The sequence below is a fragment of the Drosophila gunungcola genome (assembly GCF_025200985.1).
Source record: "Drosophila gunungcola strain Sukarami chromosome 3L unlocalized genomic scaffold, Dgunungcola_SK_2 000002F, whole genome shotgun sequence".
Lineage (NCBI taxonomy): Eukaryota > Metazoa > Arthropoda > Insecta > Diptera > Drosophilidae > Drosophila > Drosophila gunungcola.
In genome coordinates this window covers 2,961,290-2,981,552 of record NW_026453178.1, presented here as the reverse complement: position 1 = coordinate 2,981,552, position 20,263 = coordinate 2,961,290, and the positions used below count along the sequence as shown (strand labels likewise).

At 41.9% G+C, this 20,263-nt stretch overlaps 2 protein-coding genes across 3 annotated transcripts; both read left to right on the top strand.

Moving 5' to 3' along the window:
• The first annotated feature begins 4,575 nt into the window (after nucleotides 1–4,575).
• Nucleotides 4,576–7,315, top strand: LOC128257650 (ADP-ribosylation factor GTPase-activating protein 1). 2 transcript variants are annotated; one of them, XM_052988744.1, is made up of 5 exons: nucleotides 4,576–4,977; nucleotides 5,044–5,606; nucleotides 5,669–5,873; nucleotides 6,328–6,387; nucleotides 6,475–7,315. In XM_052988744.1, exons 1-5 carry the CDS (start codon nucleotides 4,918–4,920, stop codon nucleotides 7,009–7,011), a joined length of 1,425 nt encoding a protein of 474 aa, XP_052844704.1. In that variant the 5' UTR covers nucleotides 4,576–4,917; the 3' UTR covers nucleotides 7,012–7,315. The 2 variants fall into 2 exon arrangements, with proteins under 2 accessions (XP_052844704.1, XP_052844705.1); XM_052988745.1 differs by lacking the exon at nucleotides 6,328–6,387.
• A 313-nt stretch (nucleotides 7,316–7,628) lies between these two features.
• Nucleotides 7,629–19,312, top strand: LOC128257647 (calcium-binding mitochondrial carrier protein SCaMC-1-B). Its single transcript, XM_052988741.1, is given in 9 exon segments — nucleotides 7,629–7,757; nucleotides 8,332–8,978; nucleotides 10,212–10,338; nucleotides 10,399–10,486; nucleotides 10,547–10,658; nucleotides 17,628–17,690; nucleotides 17,692–17,787; nucleotides 17,857–18,430; nucleotides 18,925–19,312. Coding segments are annotated over 8 exon segments (1,758 nt in total). The 5' UTR covers nucleotides 7,629–7,757; nucleotides 8,332–8,516; the 3' UTR covers nucleotides 19,161–19,312.
• The last annotated feature ends 951 nt before the right edge of the window (nucleotides 19,313–20,263 follow it).

Below are 20,263 nucleotides of genomic sequence, written 5' to 3'. Positions count from 1 at the left end.
ATTATTGATTGTTTGATTGTAATGAGCCACCGAAGGCGTCAACTCCAGCGTCGAGCGGTGATGAAAGAAAGACGCCTGCCAAGAGAATGCGAAACAATTAAAGCCCCGAATACATATTTCGGGGTACCTGCGGCTTTCAATGAGTCGTCGAAACGTTTTGCGCCACAACAAAGGTTTACACCGGAAAAAATTGCATTAAAAATCCATTTGACATGTGCTGGTTACAGTGGTTGGGTATGCTTGGAGAAAAAGATTTATCTTGTCATCAAGGCGCCATTAAATTGATGATTATGAAATATTAGAGAGGAGATTTAATTTAAAAAAGTTTCGGAAACTTAAAGAATAAATGGTTACAGTATTAACAATATAAAATAAAAAAGAGAGGTGTACTATTTAATGATAAATTTGACAATTTGCAAGGCCACAAAATGCTAATTAAAATGAATGAACTCAGAAAACTATCTTATTAAATGTTAAATAAAATAATTATCCAAATTTGGATTGTGTATATGGCAACTATTTATTTATCCACAAATGCAAAGCACTATTTAATAGTAAGAAAATGAGTGTTTATTATATTTAAAATCGAGCTGTTAGTATTGTATCCACTTTTATGCCAATGAATCTCATAGCTATTGCAGCTCCTTCAAATTGTTTCCCCCTCTTTGATTTGTGGCAAATGTGGCGCTTTGGGGTCAAGTGCCGCTCCAGCTTTCGGTGGGAGAACTATCAGTTGAAAGTGGAACTGCGACCGAAACTGGGCTGCATATCATCCGAGTGCCCCGATACTGTATCCTTGGCGCGACTTCAGCCGTTGTCCGTTTGCCTGTACCTGTTAATTGCCAAAGGCGTTAGTATTAAGTGGTTTTCGTGCTTATTATAAATATCTCTTAATTTTCGCCATCCCCACGTTGTGCTGGTGTGAGTGGCAAAATCTTGAAATGGCAATCACCGACTTGCAATTCCCAACTCCCGACCAAAGGCAGCCAAGTGGACAACGTCTGCGGACTCGTCGTCTGCTTTGTTGTCATTATGTTGTGTTATTTGGCACGATTTGTTAAGCTAAGGAGCAGGAATGGCACTGGGTTGAGGACTTGCCATTCAGGGGCGAACGAAGGAGGGATTTTTGGGGAAATTTTCATTAAAATACCATTGAAATAAATAAGTTATTGGGGTGCATTTTAAGCGGGATGTACAGTTTGGCTTAAATAAAAATATTACATTTTAAGAAAACGTTAATACCTTTTTTTAATAATATTTCAAATAATTGCATCTAATTTAATAATATTGTTAGATGTTATGAATAGTTGTTAAATAAAATGCTTAAAAAATTGAAACAAAAATATTTTTTAATTTATTTATGTTTAAAAAAGGTATTCTTTAAAACCTATGAAAGTTCAATTTTTAAATTTAATGGCTTTTAAAATAAAACAATGAATTGGAGTGTCTACTTAAGTCATATTCTATCTTATATTTTGACCAAATAAAGACTAATCAATATAGTTAGGATAAGTACAAATTTGATAATTTCCATTTAGCAGCTTCTTTCATTTAGCAAGCAACAACTTAGTTTAACTTATAAAAAAAAATGTTAAGGCATTTAGAAATAAACAAGTTCGGTCAATTGGTTTATGTTTTGTATGGGTATTATCAAACAAATTTTTGACTAAGATGAAAAAGCAATGTTGAGATTTCAATGTGGGTCTTTTGAGCTCCATAAAACCCCCCTGGATTCGCCACTGCTCTGGGATGTCGAGTAGAAACTGAAGCTGAAGGCTGTGCGCGGTTGCATGATGCTGCCGATCGATTGGGCCCGAATCGATCAGCGGCGAGGAGCGGCACCGGGAATGGTCAAAGCCAAAGCCAAAGCCTCGCTTCTCCGGTAGCCGATCACTGGTCCACTAGCTGCTTTTGGCCCTCTTTGGAGAGTTGCCGCTTTTGGCCATGAGATCGGGAGCCAAACTGGCGTCGCACAGCACACAGCACACAGGGCCCATATAATTGTCGCATGCAAGATCGCGGCCATCGACATCGGCATTGACAACTCGGAACGGAGGGACTGGAAGGGGCAGCCCCGACAGCAGGACATGAAAGGTAACGCATTGCTGCGACCAGGAGAATAAGTAATTCACTTAACGCTTTAATATCGCTGATAAATGCAGACCAATCTGCATCCCCCCTCCGTCCACATGGCCCGTACATTTCCCCTTAATTGGTGCAATTTCGAACGATTTTATTTTATTTCGCCTGCGTTTCATTCTCGCTGATCGTGGACACTTTTGCCGGGAGATCACCTGTGCCTGCGCAGACTTTGTGGCTGCGGCGTGCGAACAGTCTGCTCATTTGCATAAATTCAAATTCATTTGCACGTTATTGGGAATGGGAGACCAAAACCGAAACCGAATTCGAATGCGAATGCGATTCGAGCATTGTTTTGCACGTGTTGACAAGTTGCAAGAGGGCTAAGAAGGGGATGACTTAAGCATAGGAGGGACCGGATGCCCCGATGATAAAATGCGCATCCTCTCCAGAGCCCTCGAACCCACATTTACTTCGGACAACCCACAGCCGACGACGTCTATGCGAGTTTAATGCAAGCCTAAGCCTATAATTTGATCGTATCCACACAATAACTCAGGACTCAGACCAAATCCGAGTCGGAGACGGAGCTTAAGAGTGGACCGCAAGAGTGGACCTCAGCGGACCTCAACGGACCTCAACGGACCCCATTCGGAGTGCAAAATGCCCAGTGGCGCTTTTGGGGGCGTGGCCACGCCGAGCAAGAGCAGTGACAGAGCCGATAATGGATGCGCAGCAATGCCATTTCTGGCAGATCGGGGAGTACTCCGCGGCTTCTGATAAGACCACCAGCGGGTCCCACTCGAAAAATTGTTTTAAAAAATTAAGAACTTTTTACAAAAAATGGTATTCCGTTTGGGGACAAGTTGAATAAAAAATGCTAGTTTGTGTGGTGTGACCCAGAAACACGAAATTGACAAATAAGTCGTATTAATTTTAATTTAATAAGGTAGCTTAGTTTATTCAAACAAGATTAAAATTTAAGGCAATATACAGATCGACAAAGCATCTCACAGTTCTTAAACTAATAAAAAAATTTTAAAACTACATTTATTTATGAGTATTTCATTTCTTTTGTTGGGTGTTTGTAAAAATTTTGTAGAATTTTAGTTCCTAGTTGGCTTGCAATTTGCTTGCTTTCAAAAAAGCTTCACTAATTTGTTAAGTGCATCAAATCCACTCCAGCAGCAGGACAAGTAGTTGTTGAAAGCGTCGAGCGAGTGCCCAGCCAGGAACGCCCGGCTCACTTAGTGGGCAGGAGTCGTAACTTAACTGGGGACTTAACCAGAGGACCCCATACACCGGGATCGATCGATCGGATTACCCGGCAGGCTTTTCAATTCAACACATCCTCCGGTCGCCGCGGCAATTATATGCTCGTACCCGCTCCGATCTGCCACGCCCCCTTTGGGCGTGCGACGCCAATTATAACCGCTGAGATCCGAAGATCTCCTGACTTAAATAAATGCGCAAGTTTGGAAATTGAAAGGGAATTAGCGGTGGGCAGGCAGCCGATCTGCAGAAATATTGTGCATAATTATATGCTAATCCATTGGCACTGAATTATGTGCGGCCATGTGTGTGGTCACTTACCTTTTTGGTGGGCTGCCAAGTGGGGAAAAGTGCAGGGAAATGCTTTTCCGGGCGGCGCCTCAGTCAGTAATTGGTATTTCCCGGCTCCCCCTTCTTCGCCGGTGGCCTCCCACCCGCGGTCTGTTTGCATTGAAGTCGATCATGTAAGTAATTTCCCCTGTCCGGGGATCCAAAGCCCCGAATTCAAATCCAAATCCACCGACAGTCGGTAGGAGATTGATTACTGTTAGGAGTGTGATAAATCGCTGTTTTTATTAACTTTTTCGGGATGACGCAGCGGAATTGGCGCTGCATCTCCAGTCGCCACTGGTCGGCACTTGAATAAGTCCGATCTGGGAATCAGATCAGCGTGATAATGTATAATTTGTTGGAGTCTTCGCCGATGTGTTTTGATATGCTCGAAACAAAGGCGATGCCGTCCAGTAGGGTTAATTGAATTTGCTAAAAGAGTGGAGAAAAATTTTCTGAAATCTTGAAAAATCCAATAATATTTTGAATTATTTTATAGTAGTAGTAACTTTGTAAAAATGTTACAAGTGTTTGAAACTTTCTTTCAAAAACTATTATTGTTTTATTGTTAGTTGTTTTTTAATGTAGAAAATAAAAAAGATTTGCGTTGGTCCAATAGAAAGGTATTAGAACTACTCAACTTGATAAGCCGATTTGTATTATGAGTAAATCAACACAATTTGAATTACTCAATTAATTGGACCGAGTAAATAATAATAAAGCAAATGAGATTATTTCCAGTATAAATAAAAACAATAAAATATGATATTTAGTTAACAAAAAATAAAACGTACTCAATTCAAGTAGCCCGCCATTTGGCCTAAAAGTATCGATATATCGATAGCCACTAGTGTGACCGCTGTTGTATTTACCTCTGCCAGTTAAGAATCTGGTGGAGCTTGGCCACACTGCAAACCAATTCCAAGTGGGACACGCTTAATTTTTTTTTGCCAATTTGCCATTATTTCTAAGCGTCTCAGCTGTCTCAAAAATTTGCAACTGTGTTAAATGTGTTTAACGAGTAGGCCGTCAAAATCGGTGGACTTTAAAGGCTCTTAAGCGGCTGTGGGAGCTCCAATTCCCCCTTTCCAGCCGAGATTGCACCGAAATCAGCGCCAGCGTCAGCAAAAGTTTCATTTGCCACTTGGTTATCAGCTGCGGAAACTGAAATCGAGAGTTGGGCAATCCACTAGAACAAAGGGTAGAATAGAATAGAAACCATAAAAACGAGTTGCCATGGCGAGTCCCAGGACGCGAAGAGTGCTCCAGGAACTGAAGCCCCAGGACGAGAACTCCGTAAGTGTTTGGTCCTGTGCACATTTGCTACCAGGTCTTGCTAAGTTCCCCTGTTATTTCCCACAGAAATGCTTCGAGTGCGGCACCCACAATCCGCAGTGGGTTTCCGTGACCTACGGCATCTGGATCTGCCTGGAGTGCTCCGGCAAACATCGCAGTCTGGGCGTCCACCTGTCCTTCGTGCGATCCGTGACGATGGACAAGTGGAAGGACATCGAACTGGAGAAGATGAAGGCGGGCGGCAATCGCAATGCCCGCGAGTTTCTGGAGGATCAGGCGGACTGGAACGAACGGGCACCCATCACCCAGCGTTACAACTCCAAGGCGGCGGCTCTCTACAGGGATAAGATAGCCACTTTGGCCCAGGGCAAGAGCTGGGATTTGAAGGAGGCAGAAACACGTGTGGGCAGCAGCAATAGCTTCAGCGGTGGCGGAGGCGGAGGTGGTACTAGCTACAGCAACAGTTCTCAATCGCGACCCAGTGCAACCGGTTATGGCGGAAATGGAGGCTACCAGAATGGGGGAGGCGGCGAAACTGGAGGCTATCAGCAGTACCAAACGCAGGAGTTCAAGGACCAGAAGGAGGAGTTCTTTAGCAAGCGCCAGGAGGAGAATGCCACCAGGCCAGAGTAGGAACTATATGCTGTAGCCCCCCTTGTCAGCAGTTTGTATATTTCATGTGTAATTCCAGACACTTGCCACCGAGTCAGGGCGGAAAGTATGCAGGTTTCGGGTTCACACGCGAACCACCACCGAAAACGCAATCTCAGGAGCTCTTCGACTCAACGCTTTCCACTTTGGCCTCCGGCTGGAGCCTCTTCTCCACGAACGCCTCCAAGTTGGCCAACACCGCCAAGGAGAAGGCCGTCACCACAGTCAATTTGGCCTCAACGAAGGTGAGTCTAATAAACGTATTATAATTTATTTGTATTTGATCGTTTGTTTGCTTTATTTCTCCGATTATGTTACATTTTGTTGTAATTTTTTTAAATGTATTCGGATTTACAGTCATAATTTAAAAATTTAAGTGTTTGGCCTAGATTTGTTGTTAGTGCTACTAACTTTAAGAAAATTACCTAAAAAAGACAACGCTTGGAAGTTTCTAAAAAAAACTGAAATTAAATTATGTTTTTTTTAAGAAAACACAGATTCTTTGACTACTAAATTTAAAATAGAGTACTAAAAAGTATGTAACTCTTTGTTTTTATTGTAAACATATTTGTAGGTACTGCAAGTACATAGTCTTTTAAAATCCGAAAGGAACAAAATCTTTAGAAGTAAATCTCCCATATTGTTTGTTTATTGCTTGTATGATTTATTTGCACCTTTGTTTCTTTGTTTGGTTTGTAGATTAAAGAAGGAACTTTGCTAGATTCCGTTCAAAGCGGAGTTACTGATGTAGCCAGCAAGGTTTGTAGTTGTGGGAGCTACCCGCTTAGCCCTGTAAAACCGCTCGTTGACTAATATATACTGTATTTAAAAAACAACCGTACATAGGTCACCGATATAGGCAAACGAGGCTGGAACAATTTGGCGGGCAGCAACATCTCCTCGCCGCAGGGCGGATACAACGATCCCAATTTCGAAGACAGCGCCTACCAGCGCTCCAATTCGGTCGGCGGTAATCTGGCCGGAGGTCTGGGCCAGCAGAGCGGCGTAAGCGACAGCGACTGGGGCGGCTGGCAGGAAAACGCCAACAACAAGACGCACCTGACCAGCTCCAGTTCGTACCACAATCAGTTGAGCAGCAACAGTGCCACCAGCACGGCCACCGCCGGCCTCACCCGCGATGCCGATTGGTCCGGCTTCGAGGCGTCCAATTACCAGAGTGCGGAGACCTCCTACCAGAACGCTCCGTTCGGCGGATCGACGGCCCGCCGCAACATGAAGCTGCAGGACACATCGCAGAAGCTGAGCGAGGGCTTCGAGAACCTGGACGTGAAGAATGTTAAGGCCAAACCGGCGGCAGCCTCCTCTACTTCGGGCAGCAAAGCCTCCGCCGAGGACGACGCCTGGGACCTGTTGATGAACTAGAATCCGAGCGAGTCCAAGCGATTGTATTTTATGTATTCCATTCAGTTTGATTTGTGTCTCCTTTGTTATGTGTCTTGATGTCAGGCCGAGGCTGCTGTGCGCGCATTTAATGTAACTGAATATGTATTCCCCAAAACTATCGGCATGCTCCAACTTCAAAACATAAAGTGCAACTATTTTCGTTTATTTCCACAATTTAGACCAATTTTGTATAGATCTACTTAACGAATTACTTAGCCTAAAATGTATACCCAGATTCTGAGGGATGCGATGAGAGAAAATACATATTATGTTAACAAGTGTAGAGGTTGGATTTGTTACTTATGGTATTTTTATTACAAAGGAAATACAGAGTATGAAGCTAAACAGCTTGGAATATTGTAATTCTCCTGGTCTTATCTGTAGTACACTGTTGTAAATAGTAGAGGGAGAAATTGTTAATTGTTATGTTAATTAAAATAGTAATAAATTAATTTAAAACATGTAAAGTGACCTTGCTTAGAAATTACAAAAATCTCGCGATGGTTTGAGTCTCGGCTAAGCAGATGCCGAAACCTTTCTCATGGCACATTTTAGGGTATTCTTGCGCCGTTAGGAAGTATATCTAGATAAACATTCGTGGTCACACTATTAAACCCAAATTCGATTTCGCTCAAATTAAAGAGTTCTGTATGATTTCCTTTAAAGCCAAAAAGCCACAGAAATAGCGTTAAACCAGACGAACTGTTCCCTAGCCCGATCAGTAGGTAATTGTTTTAAAAATAGTGGCAATGCAAATCAAGTTTATCGCTTTCTTTTGCATATCCACATTCCATTTGTGTCAGTGTGTGTGTGCATGAAAAGCGAGTGCAAAACAATTTTTGCCAAATTGGCAACAATTCGCCAACGTTTCGCGTGAAATTTGAGTCACACCCGGCTGGAGAAACGCTGAGAAATGCGGAGAATTGAGAAATAATTTGGGAAAGTGCGTTAAAACACCGAGAAATGCCCACTTTAAGCCGTGCTTGCAAGTAGAAAGTTCGAGTTGCTGGGGAAACTCTCCCTTTTCCCTTTTCTCACCTCGAAATTTTGGAGACATGTGCGTGCGTGTGCGTGAGAAGCTGCTGAATTTTCAAGGTTTTCCGGAATCGCTACGGTTTGGCCTTCAAATTAGCAGCGAAAATCAATGAAAGTGCCAGGAGACCTTCTTCGAGCCAAGAGGAAAAATCAACCCAGATGACTTCATCACGGGGAAATTTGATACGCTAAGCTTGTTTATTTATCTCTCGCCCCAGACATAACATTTGAAATCTAATGTGTACAATGTATAATACCTTTCAGGCCACTCGTTTTCCAGTTAATTTCCCCGAGGTGACCAAAATGCACCGCCCATAGGAGCAGAGCAGCAGTTTTCCCGAACACGTAATCCCCTAGAGAAATCGCAACCCAAAAACCGAGCAAACCCAGAGAAATCCTTCAGCTGCCAGTAAAAAACTCTAGGTAAAGTGTAAACACGAGTGTGGAGAATGGTCAGAAAGCAAGTTGGAATCGAACACAGCGCATCCTTAGCAGTAAGCAAGCAGCAGGATCAACGGGAGCAGGAGCAGACTCAGGATCTCAAGCAGCAGGATAAGAAGCCAAAGGATCAGGAGCAGCAGCGCATCGACTTGGACTTGACCCCCGATCCGGCTAGGAACTTCAACTTCGCCCAGCAGGCGCAGGCCACCTACTCCGCCCGCACCCTATCCAACAGCTATGAGCACGGCCAGAATCTCGGCCTGCAGCATGCCCATCTCGCCGCCATGCCCTACGAGCTGCACGAGGTCGCCAGCTCCGGCTCCATCCTGCCCACCGAGATTCCCATCGAGGACGAGGAGCGGCTGGAGAAGATCTTCAACAAGCTGGACCGCGACGGCGACGGCAGGATTGACATCCACGACCTGTCGGCGGCGCTGCACGACTTCGGATTGTCGAGCGTCTACGCGGAGGTGAGACAGGATTAATACAAAATTCTTTAAAAGGGCTAATTAAATTTTATATTGACTTACTCGATTTAAAAAATTAAAAAAAAAGGCAATTTACATGCCTTTAAATATTTTACAAAGTTTAGTAGCTTCTTTAAATTCACAAAGACACTTCAAAAGATTAGAGATCGATTTTGTAGATAAAGAAAAGATCTGTAATTGTCTTAAACAATTGTTTTAAAAGGGTCTTAAAAATATCTTAGAATTGACAAACATTTATTTAAAATATTATCAGGGAAAAGATTGCCCGGGGCTTGCTTTTCTTAAAAAAAAAACTGCAGTGCTTTTGTTATATGTTATTCAATAGCAAACGGTATAGATCAATAATATGCGGCCTTGAGGGCGAATGTATCTGAGAATCTTAATTTATACAATGCACATTATTAGCTTGCCCTGATCTGGGCAAACCATTTGGCACGGCTGCTGACCCTGGGCAACTTAACCCTCCGTATCAAAGTGTCATATCTGTACTTGCCAAAAAAGGGCTCATTAAATCAAGAGCACTGTGTTTTGCCAAAAGTAGAAAAAGCTAAGAGAAAATCTATTTTTAGACGAGCACAACAATTTTTGCCGTAAAAATGTTTTGTTTGTCTAGCAGTTTCTGTTTTGCTATTATTACCTGCTTTATTTACATTTTAGTCATTGCCCATGAAGATATAGACATCTAGATAAAATATGTATACCAGCTATTATTTCAAGCTGGTATAAAACTGTATATCCTTGTCCTTAATATTAACAATTAAATTTGTTTCCTATTGCTTTTTGACTAAAGAATCTTTAGTATAAAGATTTCTTTAGCCAAAATACCTATAGTATTTATTGTAATTTTTCCTTTAATCTTGTAAAAATCATCAGATTGTGAAATAAGATGCCACATGTATTTCAACAAGATAGAAAAGTAATCAGAATTGGATTAGCTGGTAAACAGAGGGTTAATGTGCAGACGACTGAGGCGATTTTTATGGTTTCTGCTGGCGAAGCCCTCGTGATACGTGAAATTGATTTGTTTTTGACGATTCAGGTCGATACTCTAGTCGGGGGCTCATTATGCGCGAAAATTCCAAGCGGGTGACATTAATTTCTAGTAGTATTCCAGGAGTGATTAGGAGCCAGTAGTATTCCGTAGTAGGTTTCCTGTACGGCAATAGTTTCAGTAATTTTCCTTACTTATTTTCTGTACTCTTGTTTTCTATTCAGAAATTCCTTCAGCAGTCGGACAAGGATCAGAGTGGCAACGTGGGCTTCGCCGAGTTCCTGCATTATGTGCGGGAGCATGAGAAGAACTTGGTCCTGCAGTTCTCGCACCTAGATAAAAACCGTGATGGTGGGTTTCCCATTAATTAACTTTGATTAAATAAGGTTTTACACATTAATGTTATTGCAGGCAAAGTGGACCTGGAGGAGCTGATTTCCGCATTCAAGGACCTGGGCCTTGACATTGACTTGGATGAGGCCCGGAATCTGCTTACCAGGTTGGGCACAACTATTATAATTTGATTTACATTTGTTTAAAACTATGGTATATTTTGCAGAATGGACAAGGACGGCAGCCTGAACATTAGCTTTAACGAGTGGCGCGACTTTATGCTCTTGGCGCCCTCGACGGACATTCACGACTTGATTAAATTTTGGCGGCACTCTACTGTAAGTATTTTAAATAAATACTTATAAATCCTAGTAATTAGTGCAACCTCTTGAGTTAACAAGCAGAGAGCAATGGGAAGGTTCTCACTGCCCATCTGAAATAGTTTTGTTCTGTAGTGTTCTTTTTACCTACCCCTGTACATTCAATTTAGTACCTTTGTAGCTGTTTATCGTTCTCGTGTTTTAAACTAATTGCCAACTTTTACCCTTCTTATCCCTGCCCATATCCAAAACAAAATTAAACCAACAAAAAACACTCCACACCCTAACGATCTCAACTGTCGAATGTAGTTCCTACACCCACACTACTCCTGACTAACTGAGGAAGATCTAAAGGTACATATCCGTCAAGTTACATATTACGATTACCATTAATATTGTTGTAGTCAATCCCACGTAGAAGCAGGGCACTCGAACACACATACCCATATACTGAACAAACCCATCCCACCCACCGAGAAAGGCCTTATCATCAGTCCCATTCGCTAATCAGCCACAAATTTTATAGCCTGCATGTGTATTATTTTCGTAGTATTTTACCTTCACCCGAGAGAACATTTCAATCGGACAATTTTTGAGAACCGAAGCTTTTGCATTACCTTTTCGAGCTCTCTTAATCACACTCTTTAGCTGACGTAAATGTTACGCTTATTTCATCAGACTGTTTAAACTGCCGCTTTATGGGAAGTCCGTGTTTGATATCATTCCGCCCTCTTATCGGGATAATTTCCACATTGTCATAAACATCCAGAATTTTTTGTTACACAGCGAAAAAGAGATCACAATAAACAGCTAAAATTAAATAAAGGCTAAGCCTTAAGGGGCGCAGCTGTACTATAAAATTAAAATAGTATTTCACTACCATTTTCTCTTTTATGTGTAAATAAGAAAAATAGGTTCATAATACTTTATTATTGATAAGTTAAGCTCGAGAGTATTTCTTATGATGATATTTTCATTGCAATATCTTATTTCTTTCGGTGTGCTGGGGCAGGTGACGATGTCATCGCTTTGTTGTCTGCGTAATCATTTTGTTTACTTTTATCATCTTTTGCTCACTGTCACTGTTTATTTCCACAATTTATATCAATCCTAATGTAACTGGAAAATCACATCGTATGAACGCCTCTGAATACTTGCAATTTTAGAGGAATCCCAGAGCTTGTCGATTGTCTGGAACAACTTATTCAAATTTCAGATAATCAGCCGGGTTTTTTTTTTGTATTTTGCTTTCATCCACTGGCGACTGTGCAGACTTGAAATCTTAAGGTCAACCGGCTGGCTCCAGGGGATTGTTGTCAGGCAGACTTGGTAGAATTCGAGTTCGCGGCAGCCGGTTCATTAGCACTGACGTACTACTGCTACTAGACAGGTCCGGTTTCGCTTCTATATTTAGGAACCTGGCAAGGACACAGGTCCGGAATAGCAATTGTCTTGCATTAGCCTGATGAACAGGAAAAGTGAAGCCTGCGCACTAACTGGGCTTTAATTAAGTTGCGGCCATAATTAAGTTGCCTGCAATACGATGATTGATTCGTCCAGAGATTGAACGCATTTTCACGCTGATAAGACCTTTGTATGTATAAGTTTGCTACGTCGTTAGTATGTTGCGAAAAATATTTACGCGAATTGTGCCCCTGTAATCACTCTTGGCCAAAGTCCGCAGTCTGGAAGTTGTAACTGTCGCGCACTCGTGATATTTTTTGAGAACACAGCAGCTTTAACCAGTAATAGATTTCCTGTTGAAGCCTCTCAAAGTAAACAAATAAATTGTATAAGTTTGTTGGGCAAGGTATACAAGAAAATATCAGTTGAAAATTGGACAACTCTATTCACTAAGTACTTGGATAATACTTGCATGACTGTCGCGATCATATAATTCAAGTGTTTCTGGAAATTGCTTTTTATTATCGCGAGACATTGGCAATTTAAAACCAATGGGGGCTCGTTAAGTAGGCAATTGAATAGCACCCGGTGCAGTTAACCACATCTATTTGCTGGGCATCGTAAATTAATTCCAGCTTGTTAAGGTATCACTTACTCTCACCAGGGGCCGGCCCTAAAAATGGGTGTGTTTGCGGCTTTTCCTCGGGCATTATTATTTGTCGTATCTCTGGCGATAGTCTAGAATCTTGTGGTCAGAGCTCAGTTTTCAATGACTAGCTTGTTATTCCACCGTATTTTTGCTGGCTTGATAAGAGTGAGCCATTTTATTTTGCGTTTTTATAGATGTGTTTTCTGTTGACGACACGCGAAAAGTTCGCCTTTTGGACTGGGTCTCTGGCCTAATCGGAAACCTTATTTACAAATATGACGAAAGCATACTAATAAAGTGGAAAAAGTTTCCACCGTCTGTAAACAATTAAGATCACCTCTGGAGAGAGCGTCATCCCAAGCGTGAAGCTAATAAAGTCACACGCCCGTCATGTGGCTATCAACTCGGTGGCAGACCATCGAGATGGTGCTAAAATCGGTGCGATCCGGTTTAGCATGCGAAAAGTGGCTTTGTGATAAAGAATCCAAAACGTGTAAACAATAACAGACAAATAAATGCCTAAAGTGTCTGGCCCATTGACTAAAGATATCATTTATTAGTAACTTTTCATACCTCATAGTTTGAAGCAGGGTTTTGATTTCCAGAAGCTGTTTAGATTTCGCTTAATTATTTTCTTCTGAATTGGAAATTATATTCTTTTAAAATGCAAGATGAGAATTGCAAATCAACTTATGAAATTCCAATAAGAAAACCGCTAAAATAAATAAATATGGTAATTGTAAAATAAAATTAAAATATGTGGGCAGGACTAAGAAAGAATATACATATATATAAAGTACAGTCTTGTGCTAAAAAAAGAGAGATTTTAATATTATCAAGTTATGTTAGAAATATGTTTATTTTTAATTCTGTATATTAAACTTGTGTATTTGTTAATTAATAATCTATAAAATGTATTACGTATTAGGAATTACGTTTGCAAATTTCAACCCGTAATAGAAAGATTCGATTTGATCAAGTTTTATTAGGAACCCATTATTTATGTATTATTTTTGTATAAGATTTTTTATTTAAAATGTTTAAGGTGTAGGGTATGTATAACTTCGATTCTTCACCTCCAGACGTTCTTTTCCTTTATTTGTTTGCTTTGACTGTCAAAAAAAGTGGGAAAAAACGTGAGGGAGCATGGGAAATGGGTGTCGAGAAAGGGCTCAAGTAATGATAACTAATTGGGAAGAAGCCGATTCTGGATGGGTGGTGGGGGTTTATTTTCTCTGGTAGGGGTTGTTCAGAGGCCGCACGCGCGCTGGCCCATCAAAACGAATCAAATCAGAGGGAGCCAGAGAGGTACTCGCGAAAAGCACACAAAAACCAACGACGAGTGTACTTTGCTCTCGGGCGGGCAGCTATTAAATCGCGAAGCTTCGGCGGCGATCGACGAGGCTCCCACATTCGGTTTTAGTCTTCAGTCAGCTGGCTCCCGCGTTGGTTGTGCGCGCGTCAAAACCCCAAGCCCCAATTTGAAATAAACGCCTCTGCACTGGAGCGTAGTTATATAATTGAGCTTCGAGCGCTGTTCTCTTTCGCGACAAGTGTTAACATAATTGCAATCAAGCGAATCGGGCAAAGTCTGGCCGCTCTAAAAGGCCACAGCATCGACAAGATAATCTATATTTAAAGAAAATATAGAAAGAAAATCACTAAAACCAAAGAGAGCTGCTGAGCTGCACAACACATATTTTGTAACAGCTTCGAGTGAAAGTTTGCAATTGTTTTTTGAACAGTGAAAGCCACATTCCGTAGCTAAAATAGGCGGAAACGGAAAACGCAGTTTTGGATCGGAAGTGAAACAGTGCAAACGTGACAAGATGCTGCGGAATAGCACCTATCAGTACAATTTGCCCGTCGATTACCACAATATCCAGCAAATGGCAGTCGCTGGCGACATGATGGAGGATTTCGTGGTCATATTCCGCGATATGATGGGACGGGTAGGTTGATGACAGGCCCCTTTTAAGATCCATTTCAGGCTGGTGTGTTCTAAGAATCGATACTTTATACGAGCAAGTGCAGCGGAAGCTGACTCATTCGCCAATTATTTGTGGTGTTTATCTTATCGTTTGTGGTTTTTCCTGGAAGTTCAATGGGGATCACCATGAGGCAGTCTCTGTTTTTATGGGATTTACCCTGTAACATGGGAAAAAACAAAACAACTAATGAGTTAACTTTATCTTTAGTATGTCAATAAACCCGAATTAAATATTAACTATTAATTCTCAGAAATTATCTATAATAAACCGCTACGGTTTGGGTCTCAATTGTTTGCTTTCCCAATTGTGAGCTATTTAATTGATATTTTTTTTCTGTGCATCTATAAATACCCTTCGAAATGGCTGCGCGATTTAATTTCCATTCCGCTATTCAACTTCGCAGCTGTTGCAATTGTTCGCTGCACTTGTACTTACACAATATTTCATTTGGTGCGTCGTCTTGTGGTTTTGGTGTTCGTTTTTCAAGTTGCCCCATGGACGTTAAAGTCGCCTAGCAACAGACGATCGATGGATGGCGGTCTTAAACGAGCTCCGTCGGCTGACGTGCTGATATGGAACCGGTCCGTCCCCCTCCCCGAAGTCTCCCTGCATACAGACTTTAACTTTAACGATCGGCGAAGACGACATACTTTGCTCACACACACAGAAACTCGCGGCGATTGGCCTAAGATTTGCGATACGCGTGGCTCTCCCTCTATTTTTTCAGTTGCCTCTCGATTTTAAACATTTTATACTTGTTGCCAGGCGCTTGCAAACGTCACGCTTTTGTGCTCTTGGCCAACAGGGCGTATGTGTGTTAACGGGCCTCAACTCAACATATGAGTGTAACAAGTATACGCATAGTGGGCGACTGAGTCAGCACCATGTGACGACCCCTCCCTTGGCCCCTTATCCACGTTTTGGTCAAGCCCCCACAATTTGCGTGACGTCAACAGTTTTCTCTCTGTTATAAACGTGTTGATATTTACATTACACTGCTGTTTACTTTGAAACTGACTGACGTCGGCGGGGAATTTGACTCGCAGCGAATTCTGCGGGCATGAGTCAAGTTCATCGGTCGGTCGACGATCTACTCTGCCAATATGCCTTGAAAAAACCCCAGATATAGGACACCTATAGCCTCATATCTTGCTCGTTCGACCATTCAAGCGTTGTCGCCTTGAATTTGTATTAGTCCAAGGCGTTTAAGAGTTCGTAATGGCTTCTTTGTAATCAACGATCATTCATTCATTAACCTGTTTTTCCTTCTATCAAGACTACGCTCCTTTCACGGCCATTTCCACGTTTGTGCGCCAATTTCACGGCTAAGATATAAATAGATCATTGTCTATAAAAAAAGCTCTTTTTCGCAGTCATGTGACTTGGTATCTGTATATAAAATATATATAACAATTCGGAAATTATAAATTCCATCACGAATGACGTTGCAATAAGAGGCCAATTAACATTCCATAAAATTTCCATGGCTCTTTTTCAACCAGATTAATATTCCATTTTGTTAATTGAGCAACTAATTCCCACAATCCAGTGAATGGGCCCCATGTGATTGCTAGTCGCTAATTATGAGTGCAAACTCAAGTTGTTTAAATTGTTAAATACACTTAAACCATTCAGTGAACTTAACCCTCCTTTTCCATCATGATCAAGGGTTAGTTTGACATTCTGCGAAAAGTATTTTCCAAAATTGTCACCGTGTGAATGTGACAAGCACGCAAAATGTGATTTGGCACATCCAAAGCGGATGTGTTTACCGGGATAAACTGGATATTTCTTGCCATGCTAAATAGATAAACAAATCATTTTAGTGCTGTGATTATTCGCTTGCCTATTGTCCAAATTAGCTTCAATGACATTCGGCCGTGAGGGGAAAAAGTGTAATAACCTCTCATTTTCGCCCTGAACTTGTGCGAATTTTCTTTATAACTCTGCCAGTGGGAGTGAATTGAATTCAGTGCGGTTTTCGCTAGCTCGAAAGCTTTAGACATCACAAGACTTGATAATTGTTATCAATTTCAGACAGCTTTTCGCCTATCAGCGCCATTAATTCGATTTAAAGCCATAAGCTGTGCAATTCATAGGAATAAACAATATTCCACTCCTCATTCCGGCCTATTCGGCGTTAGTTTTTTTTGAAAAAGAGATCCGCCAAATTGCACAACCAGTTGGCGACGTATCGTACAAAAGACGAGCCAATTATAATTATTTTCGGGACGGTGAGGCGGGCACGTCTGAGGAAAACAGAAATCGAGTAAATTAAGTATATAGTTGCGGCACGAACCCGATATATAGTTGCATGTGTGCTTTTCGCTCAGGCAGCCAAACTAACGTGAATGATATAACATTTGTTTACGGCTGCGTTGCATCGTTCTTTTTCGCCCGCTTCCGCAATTCTCATTCAGGCGATGGGGATTTACGTGGCGCGTGTGGCTTGCGTAGTTCGCCCATCACATCACTCATTTGCACTTTGCATTCTGCACTGGCAGTCTGCAAATATATTGATATTACCTCACGGCAGCACCAGCACCTGGTTGATTTTGAGAGCAGAGCAGATTAGCACATGGCTGTGCTCAAGCATTGGGTTAAGGTTGAGGAAGAAGAAGTCCCAGGATGTCGACCTGTCGAAGAAGTTGTGGTAGAAAATCTCATTTATATTTATAATATTGTTTAATCGCTCTGCTTATATGTTGTATTTTATTCGCTGCTCAGAAAATTCAATATATTTGCATTGAGCTATTAAATGATAGCATGAATATCTTAGATCTTGCGTGCAATAATTAAATTTATAATCGCATCACCCTTCTTTATTAAGAAGTCTTTCATTTTAATCAACATATACTAGCTTAGTCCTATATAGCCAATATCCTATAGCCACAAAGCAAATGTATTCAATTGTTTTAACCTTTTCCACTTTGTTCCTTACAGTACCTCGACATTGGCGAGGATATGAATGTACCTGATGACTTCACACAAAAGGAGATGCAGACAGGGCCTCTGGTGGCGACACTTGGTGGCGGGTGGCATAGCCGGAGCAGTTTCCCGGACGTGCACAGCGCCGCTGGACAGGATCAAAGTGTACTTGCAGGTGAGTCTCTTGCTAACAAATAAAACACTACCATATAAATATTAAAACAATTGAATCCTCTCGATGAAGGTACAAACGCAAAGAATGGGAATCTCAGAGTGCATGCACATCATGCTGAACGAAGGCGGATCGCGGAGCATGTGGCGAGGCAATGGCATCAATGTGTTGAAGATTGCCCCCGAAACTGCCTTCAAGTTCGCTGCCTACGAGCAGATGAAGCGACTGATCCGCGGCGAAGATGCCAGTCGGCAGATGAGCATCGTGGAGCGTTTCTACGCGGGCGCTGCGGCGGGCGGAATTTCACAGACCATCATCTACCCCATGGAAGTATTAAAGACGCGCCTGGCGCTCCGGAAGACGGGTCAGTACGCGGGCATTGCCGATGCCGCTGCCAAGATCTACAAGCACGAGGGAGTGCGCAGCTTCTACCGCGGCTACGTGCCCAACATTCTGGGCATCCTGCCCTATGCCGGCATCGATCTGGCGGTGTACGAGACTCTCAAGCGACGGTACATTGCCAACCACGACAACAACGAGCAGCCCAGCTTCCTGGTGCTCCTCGCCTGCGGCAGTACATCGAGCACGCTGGGACAGCTGTGCTCCTACCCGCTGGCCCTGGTGCGCACTCGGCTACAGGCTCAAGGTGAGGAATATGGCATTCAATTAGGGCTACAGTTAAACTATTTTTAAACTTGGTTCTATTTTCATTACGTATCGGTTTAGCAATAATATTTGGGATTATAATTTCAATAAATCAGTTAGTTATCAATATTTTATATTAGTAAAAAAGTTATAGAGTAGGTCTTATTAGAGTAGTCTTAGTAATGATTAGATTTTGTTTTAATTACATTAAAATATCAGTTGCACAAATTAATTTGGAACTATGAAAACAATAAATCAGTTGGTTATTTATAAATACTTATTATAACTTATATAGAACTGATATGAGTTCTTTATACTTAGGAGTGATCAGAAGACTTTCAAATTAAATAAATCTTAATAGAGAAGTCTTAGTAAACATTTTATTTGGAACTATGATTGATTTATTAGTTAGTTATCAATACTCATCATTTGGGAGTGATTAGTAGTAGTCTAAATATCGCAATGCTATAATTATTTTCGCATTTTCTCTTGCAGCCGCCGAAACCATTGCCAATCAGAAGCGGAAGACGCAGATACCCCTGAAGAGCAGCGATGCGCACAGCGGCGAGGAGACGATGACGGGACTCTTCCGCAAGATCGTGCGGCAGGAGGGTCTGACGGGGCTGTACCGCGGCATCACGCCCAACTTCCTCAAAGTGCTGCCGGCGGTGTCCATCAGCTACGTAGTGTACGAGTATACGAGTCGCGCCCTGGGCATCAAGATGTCGTGAGATGTCTGTCTGCCCCAATCTCGCTCCGATCAGGTCAACGCGGCTCGACTCGGCCCGGTCGTCCGGCTGTGGCTCCGCTCTGCAGGGCGGATCGGGCTGCGGCCGGGCAGGCGGCTGGTGATCCTGCCCAAGCTGTGCTCTATTTGTATAGTAGTAGCGGTAGGTTAAGACGGCCAGCCAAGTCGCCCGCCACTCGCTCTCTGCTGCATCGAGACAGTCTCGTGCTGCTTTCCTTAAGTGTAAAGCTAAACAAACACAGGCCTCTTCCATGTTCTGGGTTATCCTTTTAAGTTTTTATAGTTGAATTAGTTTGGTTATTTTCTTAAAATACAAAATAAGTGATACTACGGCTAATTTATTTATAAATGCTAAGGCGAGAAGGCGAAAATGTTACATTTTGGCGCGTGAAAGATGCGAGCTAATCCCACACATTTCTTAGGCTATCTATCCTGCGACCTACAAGTAGGTTTAGGCCACTCTATCTCTTAAGTGCTAATTTATTTACAAATGTACGCAGGCTACTTCGAGGGCATTCGCACTCAGTAAACTGCTAGAAACACACATACCAAAAACGGAACCGGCTTTGCGGAGCTCCACGGCTTTTCAGTTTGTTCTATCCGACTGCTTTCGAAAGCGAAAAAGCGAAATAGTGAAAAAAGCGTTAATCAGAGTGAGCGAGGCAGGCTGAATGTGAGGGAATCAGTAACCTAATGAACAGATAGATATTCGGCAGCGTTTTAAGCTTAAACACAAAAGACATTAAAACTACGATGTACTCGTTTCTGCTTAGACTAATGGATAACACAAAATAATGAGAAACACTTAACGTTTACAATGTGATGATAATAGTTTATAATATACACATATATACACATATACCTACTATAATACCGACTTGTAAGCTTCGGAGCTGTCGCAGTCTTGAACAAGTTCGGCGGCGAGGCTGAAACTTTTTGTAGCATTTTATTTGTTAAGTTTAGTAACACTTTCTCTTAGATCGTATTGCAATTGAAGCCAACGAGATTAATTGTGACTAAAGCTAACAAACAAAACAAAACACAACACAACATCCACACACCATGTAATTTATTTAATATATCATG